The 17578-nt window shown below is 37.5% G+C and overlaps 1 protein-coding gene and 1 long non-coding RNA gene across 16 annotated transcripts in view; one reads left to right on the top strand and one right to left on the bottom strand.

Annotated features, from left to right (window-relative positions):
- Positions 1–1864: 1864 nt before the first annotated feature.
- LOC18443964 (protein ENHANCED DISEASE RESISTANCE 2) overlaps positions 1865–17578 on the bottom strand; it is a 33497-nt gene continuing 17783 nt past the window's right edge. The window contains exons 11-23 of one of the 14 annotated variants that reach the window (XM_020673332.2): positions 17135–17199; positions 16924–16995; positions 16404–16559; positions 9725–9954; positions 8908–8947; positions 8645–8799; positions 7982–8083; positions 7657–7701; positions 6923–7063; positions 6520–6615; positions 6092–6193; positions 5121–5245; positions 1865–2547 (exon numbers count right to left, since the gene is read on the bottom strand). In XM_020673332.2, the coding sequence (XP_020528991.2) occupies positions 5123–5245; positions 6092–6193; positions 6520–6615; positions 6923–7063; positions 7657–7701; positions 7982–8083; positions 8645–8799; positions 8908–8947; positions 9725–9954; positions 16404–16559; positions 16924–16995; positions 17135–17199 (1327 nt within the window). In that variant the 3' untranslated portion in view covers positions 1865–2547; positions 5121–5122. Of the gene's footprint in view, positions 2548–3867; positions 4229–4759; positions 5246–6091; positions 6194–6519; positions 6616–6922; positions 7064–7656; positions 7702–7981; positions 8084–8644; positions 8800–8907; positions 8948–9724; positions 9955–16403; positions 16560–16923; positions 16996–17134; positions 17200–17578 lie in introns of those variants that run through there. The other 13 variants (XM_088860843.1, XM_088860841.1, XM_020673333.2 and 10 more) reach the window with 13 other exon arrangements.
- On the top strand, positions 2363–3228 carry LOC148782897 (uncharacterized). 2 transcript variants are annotated; one of them, XR_016051290.1, is made up of 2 exons: positions 2363–2518; positions 2678–3228. It is a non-coding gene; the product is annotated as an uncharacterized LOC148782897 (long non-coding RNA). The 2 variants fall into 2 exon arrangements; XR_016051291.1 differs by having other exon boundaries at positions 2476–2559.

Genomic DNA, 17578 nt, shown 5'->3' with positions numbered 1-17578 from the left:
TTTATATGGTGCAACCTTACACAATCCAGGCGCACCTCCAAATTTTATCATAATATATAATTTTGGTGTAAAAAATTCTTAGGATTATTTGAAAATCTATTTTTTATCCCTAATAATAAAATTTTAAATTCCAAAAATGGCTAAAATTAAGTAGATCTATAAACGTATGAAAATCTTGAAAGGGGACAGTCTAAGATAATGTGTTGCAAGATATACTATTTCTATAAATCAAATTTTTTTTTTTTTTTTTTTCATATTCATATATCTCGATATTGAGATGATCAATTAGAGAGTTTTTCAACATTACAACAACCTTTCCCAATGATTTTTGAGGTGCATCTTTAATTCTACATTTTTAAGTTGCAACCTTATATAAATTTTATCTATGTGAGAGAGAGAAAGAGAGAGAGACTATATTTCACTTTATTGGTAGAGCAACTGACATAGGCATAAGGCATAAGATGGACAAATTTGGTTTTTCTGTGGATTTTAATTAAGGGGATTAAGGGATATCTATTTTGGCGATTTTAAAGCTTATTTTTGGTAGTCTACTACTTTAGGTTATTAGGATTTAGTAAGTTTTTATTCTATTTTTATTGTTTTTTATTTGACTTTTTATTTTTGGAGTCATTCATTTATTTTTAAGTTAATAATGAGTGGATAGGATTCATCATCATCATAATAGCTTTTTTCCAATTATTTAGGGTCGGCTAAATGAGTTGTTAAGATTTTATATACTAAATGGTTAGGATTTCATATGAACTTTCTATGAGTTTTGAGTTACTTAAATACTTGTTATTAAAGGGTTTAAGGCAGAGTTTGTTTTTTTTAGACTATGCCTTAATAAAATTTGGGAGGTATATTCTTCTTCATTTTTTGTGATTTTCGTCCTTTATCTACTTTATTCTCTTCAAGACATGTCATCTATTTCTGTGAAGAAGAAGAGTAGAGAAGGAAGAAAATCACAAAAAGTGCTGAAAAACATGTTGAATATGATGATATACAAAATCAGCCATATAAAGAAATCCCCATATTATGTAGGATTCAGATTGCTGAAATAGAAATCCAAAAAGCTTAAGACTCATGGATATATATCTTGGTTGTTGAGATATATGGGATGAAAAAGGAAAGAATATGTGTGCCTTATTTGGGTCACCACATGGGAAAAGCAGCAACTTTTTTTCTAGAGAGAGGAAAGGGCTTCTTGTGAATGAGAGGCAAGGCCTCCCCTTAGAGAGGAGGGCTTTTTATGGAGAGAGAGATTGTGATGGTGCCTCTACAGTGTGAATGAGAGGCAAGGCCTCCCCTTAGCGAGAAGAGAGATTCTTAATGGAAAGAACACTGAGATGGTGCCTCCTGTAGAGGCTGGTTTTTTTGTAGAGAAGTGGTTCCTATGAAAATTTTGGGTAATTTCTCTTTTAAGTTAGAGACAGTTAGTTTCTTGCAGTTAAAGAGAAAATCAGTTTCTCGTTGCTCTCGCGTCTCTATCTAGTATTGGTAATGGTTGCTAGAAGTAAATCAGTTTCTCGTTTTCACGTCTCTATTTGGTGCTGATAATGTTTGTTAGAAGTAAAGAGAGGGAAGAACGACATGTGGTGTCGGTCAGGAGAATAGGGGTGGGTTGCTTGACTGAGTTTTATCGAAGTTAGAGAGACAACTCTGTCCCAAAATCTATGATGTAATTTTTATTGATATAGTAGATTTCAATTTACCGTATCCGTTGATGTAGTCACATATGTGACGAACCATGTAAATTATGGTGCTTTTTTTTCTCTTATTTCTTCATTGCTTTATTTTCTTACTTGTTGTTTGTTATATTTTTTTCATACTTTATTTGCCAAAAATCAACATGTTGGGTTTAAAGTTTCCACGTACAACAGAATCCACATCCCAAATTTTATTAATGCAAAGTCTCTAAAAAAACATAACTCGACCCTTAATCCCTCAAGAACAAGTAGGTGAGTATCTAAAAAACTCTAGAAAGCTCCTACAAAATCCTAGCCACCTATTCTATTTAATCTTAGCTACCCACTATTGACTTAAAAAAATAAATGATTCTAAAAATTAGAGATAACAACTAAAATAAAAAAACAATAAAAACTAACTAAACCCTTCTTATAACCTAAAGCAGAAGACTACCAAAATAAGCCTTAAAATCCCAAAAAAATATAATCCCCTTAATTAAAATCCCCAAACACCCACAACTAGACACAGCCAAAGCCCGGCTACAGAAGATAAATTCAGAGTAACACTACATAGGTATCCTCTGCCGCTTGAAATTGAGGTATATCCTAACGTTGTGTTTAAACAAATTGCAAGCCAAATCTCTCTCTCTCTCTCTCACTCCACTGGCTTCAAGCACATTTTGCTGCAGGAATGATGCTTTCATGGCACTTGATCGAAAGTGAAATTCTTGGATACTTTGGCGATTGCTGTGATATTGTGAAGGCGAGCCAAAATCATGACCAGCAGTATCTCAAAGATAAACTCTGACATTGTTTTCCTTCGAACACCATACGTGAGCTCATCTGATTGCAAAGAAATTATCTGCAGAGATATGTAATTAACATGAAATACGGAAAAAAAAAAAAAAACAAAAATCATTCAACATAAAGAGATTTTGTTTTAAACTCTACTTTTGGAGTGTTCATTTTAATCTTTGCTATTCTTTATGTAGGCTCAATTTTGTGTACAAAGCGGAAATGGATACAGAGACACGTTTCATATAAGAGCAGTGATAGCATGGAGCCTCCCTCTCCTTCCAATTATGAAGACTGAAGAATGTTGTAAGAATCCATATAAAGTACAGATGCCAAAGCTGTGATTTTAGGTCATCTAGCTTGCCCTGTCTAATCATCATAAGAGGCAATTAGGGTTCAAAGGCAAGAGAATTAAACACAGTTTCGTACTCCTGTCTCTCTCTCTCTCAAGCTTTTATCATTTTTCCAGTGCTAAGGAGTTCTAATTCCTTGCATCCTCATAAAAGGGTATCGTGATTGGGGGCTGATTGGGCTAAGGACTCTTTTAGCATCCGAGCCATTTTTATTTGGACACGGTTTCCATGTGTTCATGTAGAAATGAGTCACCTCTTAAAAAATCTATTTTTGCTAGTTTTAATTGTTTTTAGAGGGACCACCTATTTGCATCCATCTTTTAAGATAGATGCTTTATACCTTGCATATTGTAGAAATGCCATCCATAAAACAAATTTCCCTTTTTATTATTCCACCTGATGAAACAGAAGTGGCCCTCCGTACTTCAAATTGATTTGGACCCAAAGTGTTGTGGATTAGGCTAATTATAAACATTGTGTGTATATACCATGCTCCCTTGGGAGCATTCCATACATTTACTCCTTGGGCAAAATACTAACTTGAGATTTTTTTCTTTATTTGAAGTTTTGGGATCTACCTAATTATAACGAATTATAAGTAGATGATTATTTTTTTTTTTAAAAAAAGATTTTGGGTTCATAAGCATCTAGATCAGTCCCTCCAAAAAATTGGAGGGTACCAATGCAATCTTAGTATGATTATTTTTTTAGGCACATAAAATTTGAAGTTAATTTTTCTTGGAGGTCAATTGCTAGATTCTAAAGATTACACCCCCAAAATTTGAGATAAAACAGATAACGCAAGAGTAAGTTTTACTCGAGAGAGTAAATAGATAGTATACTCCTGCCGGAGTTGGAAATCTTTTGACAACGATTTCTTTTGTTTCTTGCTCGATGTGGACGCAAGAACTTTCTGGCATAAGATTTTCGCCTTGAGCTAAACATTTTAGATGATAGATATGGGATTTCTTTCTCAAAAGATGCAACACCATTCGCTGCAAGCTTCTCTTCTCTTCATAAACCTTCAACAATAAAGATTTAATGCATGGTATTATATTTAGTTTCATCTTACTGTTACCTCGTTAGAAGTCTACAATACCGTTGCATTTCATGTGCATAAATCAAAATGGGTATTCACGCATAGACTATTGTGGAGTCATCCCATCAGGGAGCAACCAAAAAAAATACTGAATATGCTATTTCTTCAACCACAAATCACTTTCTACTTGAACCTCTCCAAGTCCGCGTCAATGGAGAGCATCGAGTTATGGCTAGCTAAATTATCAATCTTTTTACAGGAGGGCAAACACAATTGCAGAGCTTATTTCGAAAAATTGGTGTTGAAGGGGCATCGTCTCCTGCAATATTTCTATTAGCTAATTCAGGTTTTCCTTGCTGTAAAAATAAGAAAAAGACAAGAAATTGGCTCTTAGCTAGTCCAATGTTTGATAATGAGACGAAGTATATCCATATCACAACATCATTTTTATGTAGGGCACAATTTCAGTAGAAACCATGCCAAGATATAACCCCAAACTTGGGAGGAATCCCCACAAAATGGTTAATCAAGTATTGGCATTGGAGCATATCATCCAAACTCCAGGCTTCTGTGCATATTCAAACACATTGAAAGACCCATACACACAAGATGAGTGAACCAACTATCAGTATTGCAATATACAAACCAAACTTTTTACGCACATAAAAAAGGTAGTTGCAGAACCATCGAAATACGAAAATGAGTTGTATGTGACAATCTGTACAGCGACATGCAGTGCCTCCAAATTCAAAGTTACCTAGTCATGGAACAGGACTCCTATTTCGTTCAGCTTCTTGCTGTGAAAAGCCAGTAACTATGCCCAAGTACTGATCGCCATTCCACTTAAAAGGGATATATATTTATAGAGATAAGACAAGCACATATTCTTTTCATGGCAAATGCATAAATGATCATTACCAAAGAATGGGAATATAGAAATTTCTCAATAATGCACAAATCACCTTTTGCACTAAATAAACCCACAGCTTTTGCATGGATACATGGATGACAGCAATGAAAGGGCCTACCACTGCTTGAATTGGCCAACTAAACAATTTGAATTTCAATGCACAATGCAACTGTCCTCGACCACCAACAAGAATTGTAAAAATATGAGCGAGCAAGGGAGAGAGAGAGAGAGAGAGAGAGAGAGAGAGTCAAACAAAAAAAAGAAAAAGAGCATCGAACAAGAAAGGAGGGGTGGGGGGGGGCAGAGAGAGAGAGAGAGAGAGAGAGTTCCATTCCTACCATTATTGGCTGACATCAGCCTCAGGTTCTACATCGAGTTTAGGAACAATTGCCGATGATAGCTCGACATGAGAGACACGTACAGCCCCAATGAGGCGCTCAGGCAGCTCCGCAAGCGTGTTTGCCTGCCATAAATCAGCAAAAACATTTGAGTTCAATTTCTCAATGTTCCATTATTTTGCATTATAAATATTTCCTGATACCATTCACATGCATTTTATTACTATAGATCATGTTAGCATCGAAATGCAGGAATTTAATTTTGCACTAACAAATAACTTTAAGTATGAAGATTCCACTTAGGGGTGTTAGTGGCTCAGACCTAGGCTGTCCAGGCCGGGCACATTAAACTAAAAAACCTTGATCGAAGGGCCCGAGGGAACCTAAGAAGGGACCAGGACCCAGCATGCAATGGCTATCAAGGCCCATTGGTCCTGCCGACCCATTTTCACCATTTTGAACTAAATTTTATATAATTAAGGTCTGTCAGACCTCATACTATGGCCGAGGCCCAGCCCGTTAAGCTAAAGGGCTTTCAAGTAAGACTCAGCCGAGCTCAACTAGCCCTACGACAGGCCTGGACTCACTCTGCCAGGCAAGACCTTCAAGGCTCGCTGGCCCTGTTGCAACCCATTTCCACAAAAACTAACCAAAATTAGAAACACGCCAAGAAACAACCCAGATGTGCATGATTACAGTTACAACCATGGCTTTTCTTTTCTCAAAAAAAAAAAAAAAAAAAGGGTTACAAAGTGAAGTATGACAAAGTACACCACAGCATTAGCCTCAGACCACCCCGAATGACAGACAGATACTGATGAAAGATATTTCCATTGGTATGGTTAACCTCCATGTCTATCATTCGGAACGGATGATTGACTTTCCTTGTGTTCCATATATCATGCACCACTGGTGTATGACATGCTTTCCATACCAAGTTTGCATAGTTAAAGCACGATTGGGCTATGTACCTGAATGAGGAAGGCCATGTCTACCACCAACGTAGTTATAACACCACATACCAGCCCAAGCACTCCATTGGCAACAGTTGATGAACCTATATCAACGTCTATCTGCAAATCATATATAAATAGTTCTCATTAGATGTGGTTTTAGTTCCTTCCAAACCCACTTTGTTGGACATGGTTTTGCTGCCTTCAAAACCCATGCAAGCCAACCAATTCATCAAAGTATAATGTGTTTAAATGCAGATTGATATGCAAGAGAGAGAGAGAGAGAGAGAGAGAGAGAGAAGCAATATACTTTTGTTTAAGACAAGGTTGCAGTCTTTTCTTTAAAATACATAGAGATGCAGCTTGGCAGTTAAATATGCTCCATGGGAGATAACAAGTGAGAGAGAGATGAGTCCCATTTTAAGCAATTTATCGTGCATTCTTACTTCTAGGTACGTCGGTCCACGAATATAATTGCAGTCAACTGCTTTCCCTAATAAACAGGGTGTACTACCAACGCTTTGCCGCACAATCCATGACCCCTGTGCAATCAAACTGAGGGCATGAGACACATAAAAAAACATTGGGTGCCAGTGAAAACAAGTTATTTATCCAAAATTCAGAGATAAACCATGATGATGATGATGAACAATAATAACAATAATAATAATAATAATAATAATAATAATAATAATAATAAGAACAACAAGAACAACAACAAACAACAACAACAACAACAACAACAACAACAACAACAACAATAATAATAATAATAATAATAATAATAATAATAATAATAATAATAATAATAATAATAATAATAATAATAATAAACAAAATGGAACAGACCTTGGGTACAGATGGGATGAGTTTCAGTCTACTGTTACGAAATTCATCATCACCATCAACAAAGCGCTGCAGGAGTGAACCAGGCACTAATTCCTTTGTTACAAAATAGAAAACCATACTGTAATGTGTTGATCCTGGCACCTGTAGATCACTATTTTAAGTTACCAATACACTAAACAAAAAAAAAACTCTACACGTGTGTCATGTCTATATGTGTAACATCAACAGCCAACGTTGTTTCAGTGCTTCACAGCTAGAATGACATGAAACACTACTAGGTTTTGACTCATTGAAGTTGATCAAAAGACAATAGCAAACATGCAGCAGCAGCAGCACACACAAACATGCATGCAGCAGCATGAAACGCAAAGCCATACCACGAGTCACTAGAATGTGCCTATCTCACCAATCTCACAATCACAGAAAAGAAGTGTCTTAGAAAGCACACAACCATACATGAACGCGTCGCATGTGTGCATGCACACGTGCACACACACACAGCAATCTGAACCTATGTTTATGGATCAAATATGGTTACATATTGGCCCTCAAACAAAACTTTGCCAAGTTGCAAGAGGTTAGTGCCTTAGTGGCAGCAGAAATAATCATCATCATCATGCAGGCCTTCATGGATACACCGAATAGGCAAGGTGAATGTAACCAATACCCACAAGTTCTTAGTCCATAGTGAAAAAGTAGAGCAAGTAAGAAGAATAAATTTATAACCAACTCACTTGCAAATTAACAGCCAATGAGAACAATCCCTTCTCCGAGGCAACCTACATGAGCAACGAGAAGTCAATAAATGACACAAATCATGGCAATCATTAGAAGAAACCCACATGACCACCTCATCATTCCAGAAGTGTCAACACAAATTATAGCAATCCTTAGAAGAAATGTCCTAACCATAGTGCTGCATGTTTTGATACTTAATTATCAAATATCAACAACTAAAATGTTGATCATTCAAAAGAAAAGATCTCGCTTAAAGGCAACAAACCTAGGTTTGAGCTGGAATATTAAATATGAAGAAGAAAGAGGTTATTGATGAATTACTTGTACTGCACAGCCTTTACGCCTTGCAACATGGTCCATTCGCTTAATATCCTTAAACCAGTCAAGTGCCACAAGCTCCATCAGGGGCTTTCCAGCAGGAATCTGTGTATAAGAAAATCAATTCCCCAAATATTACAATTACTATTCTTCTGTAAGTTATTAATTCATTATTTTGATAAATGCAAGATAACATTTTTTTTATTAGCTCTTCTTTCTAGCCCAAATAATATTTTTTGATGATGCATTCGAAAACCGCTAATTATTTCTAAAAATGGGTAGGGGTATTCCCCACTGATCTACCCAAAAAAAAAAAAAACAAAGTTATCTTCTCATTGCCACCCAATTATGAATGTTTCATGTAGCAGGAAAGTAATAAAAACTCAAAAAAATGTTTTTTGTTTATTTTTACTTCAATCTTTGAAATGAAGCATGAAAGAGTGCCCGACCAAAGCATAAGGATAAACTTGTTTTTCTGATAAAAGTAAGATTGGGCAAGCAATAAACGTAATAAAAACTCAATCATGCTAACCCAATTATGGATGTTCCAAGGAGCAGGAAAGTCAGAGAAACTCAAAAGAAAAGAATGCCTTTTCTGTTTATTTTTACTTTAATTTTTGACAAAAAGCACGAAAGAGCAACAAGGAAAACCATATGGACAACAACCTTGCTTTTGTCAAATGGAAAGTGTTTGCTTCGGACACGGAAGTTATTCCCCTCAGAGATTCTCCAACAGTCGCGACTATTGTCCCGATCATCTCGCTTCAGTGTCCCAGAAAAACATGATAAATCAATTTGGTTTGTTGCTTCCTCCTCTATGACTTTGCTTTCATGAAGAATTTCATAATCAGATGCTTCCTTATATTCAAAGATAAGGTTTAAGTGCTCATAACATGCATCAGAAATAGAGAACAAGGCAGATTGCCAACCTGTGCGTTTTTCTTCAGTTTCAGGTCTTACAGAGTAGGCCTGCAAGGTAAAAATAATTTGTAAAAACTGAAAAGGCACTCAAGTGTACCAAGATAACACAATGATGGGAGAGGGAATACAAATTGGACTCTCTCCATAATCTAGGACATGGACACACATGTAAGTGTGTCCTAACTGGTACAATGATACACAAAAATCTTTTGAGAGTGAGATGCATAAAAATTATATTAATAGATGTGCATACAAAAATAGAATGACATCTACACATGCATATATATAAATAGTATAAATGAGCTATGGTATTTAAGGTAACGTGAAAAAGCCAATTGTACTTTTATTGTATCTTACATATATCATATCGTACAATTTGACATGGATGTTGTAATATTTCAAATTATATTTTAGATACATTAAACAACATATTTTGTGGTAGATATACAATAAATTTAAAATACTTCAGTATCGTCCATTATTAAATAGGAAAAGTATATAATAAGACCACTTACTTTTGGTACAAGGAGGCCACAATCAAACTTGTCATTGGATGTAAAATCTGACGATAGGGGTAGTGTCATTGACCAAGTTCAAGTCTAAAAGAAATTTTTCGAACTTTGTCACATACCCCAAGCTAATGAATTTCACATTTGACGACTAGAGGTGGTTGTGACCTCCTTGTATCAAAGGTAAATAGTCTCAAAGTATCCAATCCCTATTATATATTTCGGTCATGTTTCTACTTTTACAATTCTAATATTTTGCAATTTTCAGTGTTTGTTATTTTGGATTTTACTCGTTATGCAGACTATCAGTGCAGACCTCTTGATCGGGAATCTGCAATTCTTCATCATCCTCAGATTCTTCATCTAGCAATGCTGTATTTCCACCAGTTGTTGGAGTTTGATCCAGTAATAGACTGGATCGGACAGAGGACTGCCGACCTTTTTGACCTCTCTTGGATGATACAGAATCCTGAGCCATATTGGCCATCACATGGATCCGTGGCCCTGCATGACTTCCATCCCTTTGAGAAAACCATTCCCGCAACCCTGCAATAAATAACAAGGTGAGATCCATATAGTCTCTGTGTATTTGTAGATAGAGATGATCAGAAAATGCACAAATGGAATTATTATGAAACTATCATTAATGAAATCACCAAACAAATAAGTGAAAGGATATCATTTTCACAGATACTGTTTAATAATGGAGTAAAATGGAAGCAGAGAGCAAGCAAACAAGTAACATAAAAGATGCCTTCTTTTCTTTTTGAAGTGACATGAAGCAGAGCAAGCAAAACATTTCAATCATAAAGGCCCACAACCAGATACTTAAGAAACACAGGATGAAAACAAAATATCATCAGAAACATCTTAAACATCAAGAGAAAGCAGCCTATTCATTTTTATTTAAAAATAAACCAAATATAAAAGCATAATCATAAACCTAAAATGGCAAAATAAATATAAGGCAATAAATAATGCCCATTGATATACAAACATAGCGGATGATCTGAAACGACTTGGCCAGGGCTTGATGGGTAGGATCAGTGATTGAAAATTTACCAATTTGACTCAGAATAGAACAAATCAGATTGGGAACCAGGGGGCTCATTCAGGAGGGCCACGAACCAGAGACTCGCCCCGGTTTCCACCAAATCGCCCAGTTCATTGCATTGAACATGGCTATTTCTTAAAAAGACACGGGCAATTCCAAAGTCCCTTCCAATTTCTTAGAAATTGCCCAAGTCCAACCTATTACACCCTTTTCGGTCTTTCGGTCCCCCCCTTACCCCCTCCCACCCCCCGAAAAAAAAAAAACAGACTTAAAAACTCCACCTGGGGTTCATGTGGTGCACCATTGTCAGCCCAAAACAATTAATAAATTGTTTGCTAATGCAATAATTAGGTCTCATGTTTCTCTCTACATCTCCCTAGGCCTTTCATATTTCCTTGTGTTTCGTTTGACACAAGAGAGAGAGAGAGTGTGTGTGTGTGCATGAGAGAGAGAGATAGAGAGAGTTTATGCTCCTGGTTTTGCAGAGATGGACGCCAAATTAGTAGAAGCTTCTCAGCAATATGAACGCTTCAAGGCTGCATCTACAATAACAATCTCCATATTCGTTGATATCCTCTCCCAGCTAAAGGTCAACCCTAGTTATCCGGTATCCCCTTGCTTCCCTCTTTTCCCACAATATCTTCTTTTAAATTTTTTCTTTCTTTTTTAAAGACTCGTATGCATATTCTAAATGATTTTCTGTTTTGGGAGAGAAGTAGGAGCAAGAAAGTTGCGTAAGATGCACCATGAGACATACGAGCAAGAGATTTGCCAAAGAATGTCCTTACAAACTCTGTTAGGATTTTTCTTTCATAACTTTTTTCATCATTTTAAAACCAATGAGCTGACAAGGATCCCCAGGTGCCCGAATTGGCAGCCAATTCCTTGCTTTGAAACACTTGGCAGGATTGATAAACTTAGGGTTTAAGTACAATATATGGTGGGTGGTAGGGTTTAAGTGAGGTTGTGACTGGAAGCTTCATAATGATAGGGATCGCCCAACCTATGTGTCGATACCGCATCCCATTGCAGTGCTCCCAGATAGGGATTTCCATGGGATCACAATCCCCACTTTTTATGGATGTGCCTAGCCACTCAAAGGCCAACAAGAGCCAAGAAGATGATTAATTTGGATCTTAGTTGCAATACTCTCCCTATCCCTAATGCTCTTGGATGTGGTAAGTGTAAAATTGCAAATAAAGCAGCGTCTTATGTTTTTGGATATTATGAAGTGCGAAATCAGAAATAAATCATATTTTAATCAATAGAAAATCAGATCCCTTGTATAGTAATTAGTTGTCCTGTTGTGCCCCATCATGATATTCTTTTTATTGTATTTTGGGATCATTGTTACATGAACTACATCTCAAACAAATATAAAAACATTATTTGCTATTTAAAAATTTAATTAACTATAAAACATTATTTACTATTTAAAATTTTAATTAACAAATAAATAGTTCTTTATTCCATTTTTGTGTTCCCATTTTTATTGTATTTTATATTTTGGAATAAAATTTCTATTTGTTTTAAAAATTATTTATAAATTTGGGAAATTACTTTTTTGTGTTATTTAAAAATTGGCCCGCATTTTTTAATTTTCCGGTCATGTTCCTTTTTATGTATTCTTTTAATTTTTCCAAAATACCCCTAGTTTGGAACTTTGAGTTCCAAACAAGTGTCTTTCTTTTCTTTTTTTTGTTTCTCTTCTAAGTGACTTATCGTTTCGGAACCTCAAGTTCCCAACTGACTTTTTTGAAATTAAGCACTTCAAATATTCAAGTTCCAAACCGCGTACTCACGTTAAAAAATGACTTCCCTAGTTCGACACTTGAAATTTCAATCCAAGGACACTCATGTATTTTTTGAATGAGACCAATTTGGGACTTGAAATTCCAAACCATTTATTCACTCATAAAAAATACACAGGTGTCCACAAATTCTGAACTAGGGGCATTAGTCTATTTTTTTGAGTGAATAAGTGGTTCAAAACTTCCCACCCTTGTTTGCTTAATTTTCAAAAAAAAATTGGTTTGACACTTAATTTCTAAAAAAAAGGTAGGTTATCAACTTTAACTTCTAAATCGATGTCACTTGCAAAAAAAAAGACATTGGTTTGACCTTAGAGTTCCATACCAAGGGTATTTTGGAAAAAAAATGAAAAAAGGACGAGCATAAAATTTGAAAAATCAGGGACATTTTTCAAACATGTAAAAATTAAGGGATGTTAACATTAATTTCCCTAGTAATTTAAAAATTATATGGAATGCGCTACCGACCTAGGGAGCTTCCTGCATGTGTCGGTCTATCACTTCCACGCCCACACCTGCCCCTACCCCTGCTCTGGGTCCAAGTAACCATGGATGCTTAGGTTAGCATTGATTTCTGGAGAGGATGTGCATAAATATTGCATAAAAGGTTCAGGACCATGGTGGAACCATGAAAGTATGGAGATGGATTAGGGTTGGAATGGATGGATGGAGAAGGATGGGTCAGGGCTATGGATAAGGCATATGCATAGCTAACACAGGAAAGAGACACCACAAAGGGTGTGGATGGTAGAAAGAGAGGGGGATAATGGTGGGAGATGATGACCAGACATGAGAGAGAGAGAGAGAGAGAGAGAGAGAGAGAGAGAGAGCAATATAGAAACGGCATAGAGATTTTGGCTCAGGTTGGAGAGGGCAAGGACTTACCTAGTATGGAACCAGCACACGACAAGATCTATGGCTTTGTAAAATTGGCACCACAAGTGGTCTAGCTCTAGGCCTGCATGTTTTTATAATAATGCTATACTTATGAATCTACATCATTCGGGTAACAAGTAGGCTCAATTATGACTAAGACTCTGATTACAAAAAAGGAAAGAATCAACTAAGACTCCAAGCAGCATAAAAGAAGCCCCAAAGCAATTAAGACTCTAAACATCATGAGAAAACCCAAAGCAACCAAAATAGATCCGACTTTGAATTGCTAACTAAAATTTAAACGTAAAATCCATCACTAAATTCGTCATCAGCTTTTTTTATCATGGTTGATACTTGAAATATGTATATAATGAAGTTTTATATGAATAAAAATCATATTGCTTGAAAAGATCTATGAAATGAGCTTTGAATCACCCTAGACAGACATCCGTGCAGAAGCAGCCTGCATCAGAATATGCTTAGAGTATCTTCTACCTCATCATAATCCCTAGATTGAAGTTAACAAACGTTTCCCAAATATTGGACGAAGTTCTCCTCAAAATGGGCTTCAGGGAACAATGCAGGCTATGGATGAAAGGCTGCATTTCATCCTCCTTTTTCTCCATTCTCATCAACAAGGTCCCCCAGGGTTTACTTCCATCCTCTTGGGACCCTCTCTCCCCAATTTTGTTGGCTATTGTAGGAGAAGTCTACTTGATCAATCTCTAGGGTTTTCCTAAAGGGTCTTCCTAAGGGTTCGAATCTTCTAAAAGTGGTTCTGAAATCACCCATCTGACATGTTGGTCTTCTACAATGCAACCACCCAACAAGCACTTGCTATTGCTCTTCCTAAAGTGCCCAAATAAAAATCAACATGTCCAATTTCAAGCTATTGGGTATCGAGGTGGAACATGAAATTGTTTCTAACGTGGCCAAGAGGCTAGATTGTCAGGTTGACTTCCTCCTCTCCAACTACGTTGGTCTACCCCTCTGCCTATGCAACCCACGCAAGTAGCTATGGGATTCCATCGTTGAGAAATTCGAATGAAGAATGGCAGACTGGAAGAATAGGTTCCAAACCTTCGGAGGGCCATCACCCTAATCAAAGCGATCTTATCAAACGTTGCAATGATCCAAATGTCGTTGTTTTGTATGCCATCCTCCATTAGCACCGCACTGGACCACCTGATGAAGGACTTCCTCAGGTCCGGGTAAGGTGGTCCATACAAATTTCATCTGGTCCCTTGGGAAAGAAGCTGTGCAAGCAAAAAAAATATTGGGACCTACATATTCGAATTCTCAGGAACTGCAATATCACTCTCTTGGAAAAGAAGTGATGGCCATTTTCCACTCAATAGGGTTAGTTGTTGAAACCCGTCATCTGTCACAAATATGGGCTCAATGATTTAGGATGGCACCCCAAGGGACCTACCAATGCTGGGTGCAGAAAAGTCTAATGGCGATCCACCATAAATTCAAGGAGCATGTGTGCTAGTTATGAAAGGAGACAAGGTTAGTTATGGAAAAATATGTGGATTGGCAAAAGTAAATTGGTTGAGCTCTTCTACAATCTTTTTTGGGTGGCTTCTAATGACATGGCGGCCCAATCTTATGAAGCAATAGGGGGGGCACAGAGTGGAACTCTACTTTCAGAAGACCAATGTGTGACTTTGAGATCCATGAACTTGCAGCACTTCTAGACCTACCCCAATCAATTTTCCTGCCCCATGTGGGACTAAACAAGGTGGCGTGGTTGCCGACAAAGTCTGGCAGTTTCTCAGCAGAAGGATATTTCATCCTTCTACCACATCCTTCCTGCAGCCTGCCTCACAAGTCCATGGCAACCAGTGTCCATCTTCCCACCGAAAGTCCAGGCGCTAAACTGGATTGTGCTTTCCAATAGAGCACTCATTGTTCACCGGCTTCAAAGTAGAGGTATCCAACTCTAAAACTGCTGCATTATGTGCAAAAACCTCATACAAAGACAGTGACCACTTGTTTCTCGACTGCCCAGCAGGCTAGCTTGTTCTCATAGAGGGCTTCAGTCCTGGCCATTGTCTGGTTCGTTTGGCTTGAGAGGAATTGCCCCCTCTTTGAAGGAAGGAAGCTAACATTCATGCTATCAAAGACCGCACATAACTCTAGCCATTTTTGGGCAAAGGGATGCAAACATTTAAAGGCCCGCCTACTCTCACAACCAACTGGCAGGCTAAACTATCTTTTAAACCAACCTCAGTCTCCAAATCTAGCCCTTGGAGACCACACGACCAAGGGTCCGTCAAGCTCAACATAGATGTCACCTCAGCAATCCGATCCCTGCGGGCCTCAGGGGCATCTTAAGGGATGCAAGGGCCTTACCCTGCTGTCTTTCTCAGGGCATATAGGCATCGTTGACTCTACAATGGCCGAGACAGTTGCTCTTCTTAAAGGGTTGAAGAGGTTCACCCAACTTCAGGAGACCTCATATAGTGAAAGGGGATGCAAAAAATGTATCTTTTGGGCTTCTAGACTCTGTGTCTGTGGAGACTCGACTTTTTATTTGACAGCATTCTTTATCTCTACAGGCCTCTACAAGTTACTTTCGAGAACACCAGGGCAGGATATCAGGCACGATCGCAAACTCTCTAACCAAAGAATATGAGGCAGGTGGCACTCTGGGTAGCAGGTATACATACTCTCTCAACCAAAAAAAAAAACTCACATCCTAATTATGTAATATGCACAACGGGCAGCAGTTTATGTGTGTGCCAAAGGAGATCAAGCACCGCTATATGTGAACTCACTTAATTATTTACATTTGTAGCATACAGATGAATTGAGGTGATTCAATCTAAATAGATATGATTATATAAACACCTCAAAAGTCCTGAGCATCAGACACAGCTAAAACTAGATCTGAGTGGCATAGACCAGAATCACATATCCTGGGATTTAAAATTAAACCAGTTGGGAGAGTTAAAAGAAAAAGATACATTAAATCCTGCTGCCCAAGAGGAACATCAAAAATAACAAGATTTCTTTTCATTATTATTAAAAAAGCATAACTAGAACTATAAATTCACAAAGTTCAAAGACTGGAGACATCAAGCAGCTACTTCCATATGAAGAAAGTAAGAAACTTACGGTTCTGATACATAAACATCCACGGGCCTCATGCTTAATAGATGATTATTTCTTTGACATTTCTAAAAATCACTCTGCCCGGAAGTGTTAAGAAAAATCAATATGAGCACAGGAAGAGAAAATAAGAATACCAGCAACACTATTTAACATTTGGAGTAGGCAATGTTGCTGAAAAGATGGGAAGTAACCCACACCCCATCCCTTTAGATCAATTTGCATAAGATGTTGAACTTGGGATCGAGGTTCTCCGGTACGAGATTTCAAAGGAGAGATATTAAAACCACCACCTGCAAAAGTTAAATGACATACTGATGATTATATGGTGTCAACTGTAACTTCAAAACCTGTAAAATGAAGGTTCCAAAATCATTACAGCCAAACCCGTGAGGATTGAGCACACTATCACCCAATGGAACACAAAACACTCATGGTCCACTGGGGTCATGAAAATCCAATGAACCAGACAGTTGGCAGAGAGAGTGGTTCCCACCAGAACAAGACAACCAGTAGAGGGTCCCCTCTCTCCATAATCATCCATTTTATTGGAGGTTGATCAACGCAATGGAGAGTGCTTTTCAATATTTCATCAGATTCTAGTGGACTTCCCTTAGAGCAAATAACGAGCACATACTAATAAGCAACTAGACATACTCTCAATATGAGCGCGTACAAATCCTGGCTGCGGGCCACATCTTTCATGCACCCTTGACCGAAATAACACAACTGCACAAGAGTAAGTATACATAGCACGGGTATCTTAACAAAAAAGTAAAACTAACAATAACAATGATTTGTTTGAATAGTGAATAATAATAAAAATAAAAATCGTAAATTGTTATAAGGAACCATGAGAAGAACTAACCATAGCTTCCATCATCATTACGACGCCAATAACGTACATAGCATAGATCCCGCGGCCACACAAACCTACAACAGGAAGTATCAGTCCGAGAAAGCGAAAGCACTAGCGAATGCTAATTAATCCCATTCCTGAAAAGATTATGGACACAAAAAAGCAATTGAGAAACACAATATGCACTGAGAATGTGAACCGCGGGTAATTAACAAACTGCTTTCATGTGACCCACAAAACACAACGACACAGGAAAAGAATACAATACAATGGTACCTAAGAACTCCAGAGGACATCTCTCACTACCTCTGAACTCCAGAGGACATCTCTCACTCGTTCCTAACAATAGATGTGGGGAAGAGTAATAACTAGTCCAATATCCTCTTATGGTCTCAGGAGGTCCATTGTGGTTAATCGCCACTGCCTGTCATAAGGGCAGATGGTGAATGCCCC

Source organism: Amborella trichopoda, chromosome 3, assembly GCF_054954075.1.
Source record: "Amborella trichopoda isolate Santa Cruz 75 chromosome 3, AtrichopodaSantaCruz75HAP2 v2.0, whole genome shotgun sequence".
Lineage (NCBI taxonomy): Eukaryota > Viridiplantae > Streptophyta > Magnoliopsida > Amborellales > Amborellaceae > Amborella > Amborella trichopoda.
The sequence above is the reverse complement of the archived record's forward strand: the minus strand, read 5'-3'. Positions and strand labels throughout refer to the sequence as shown.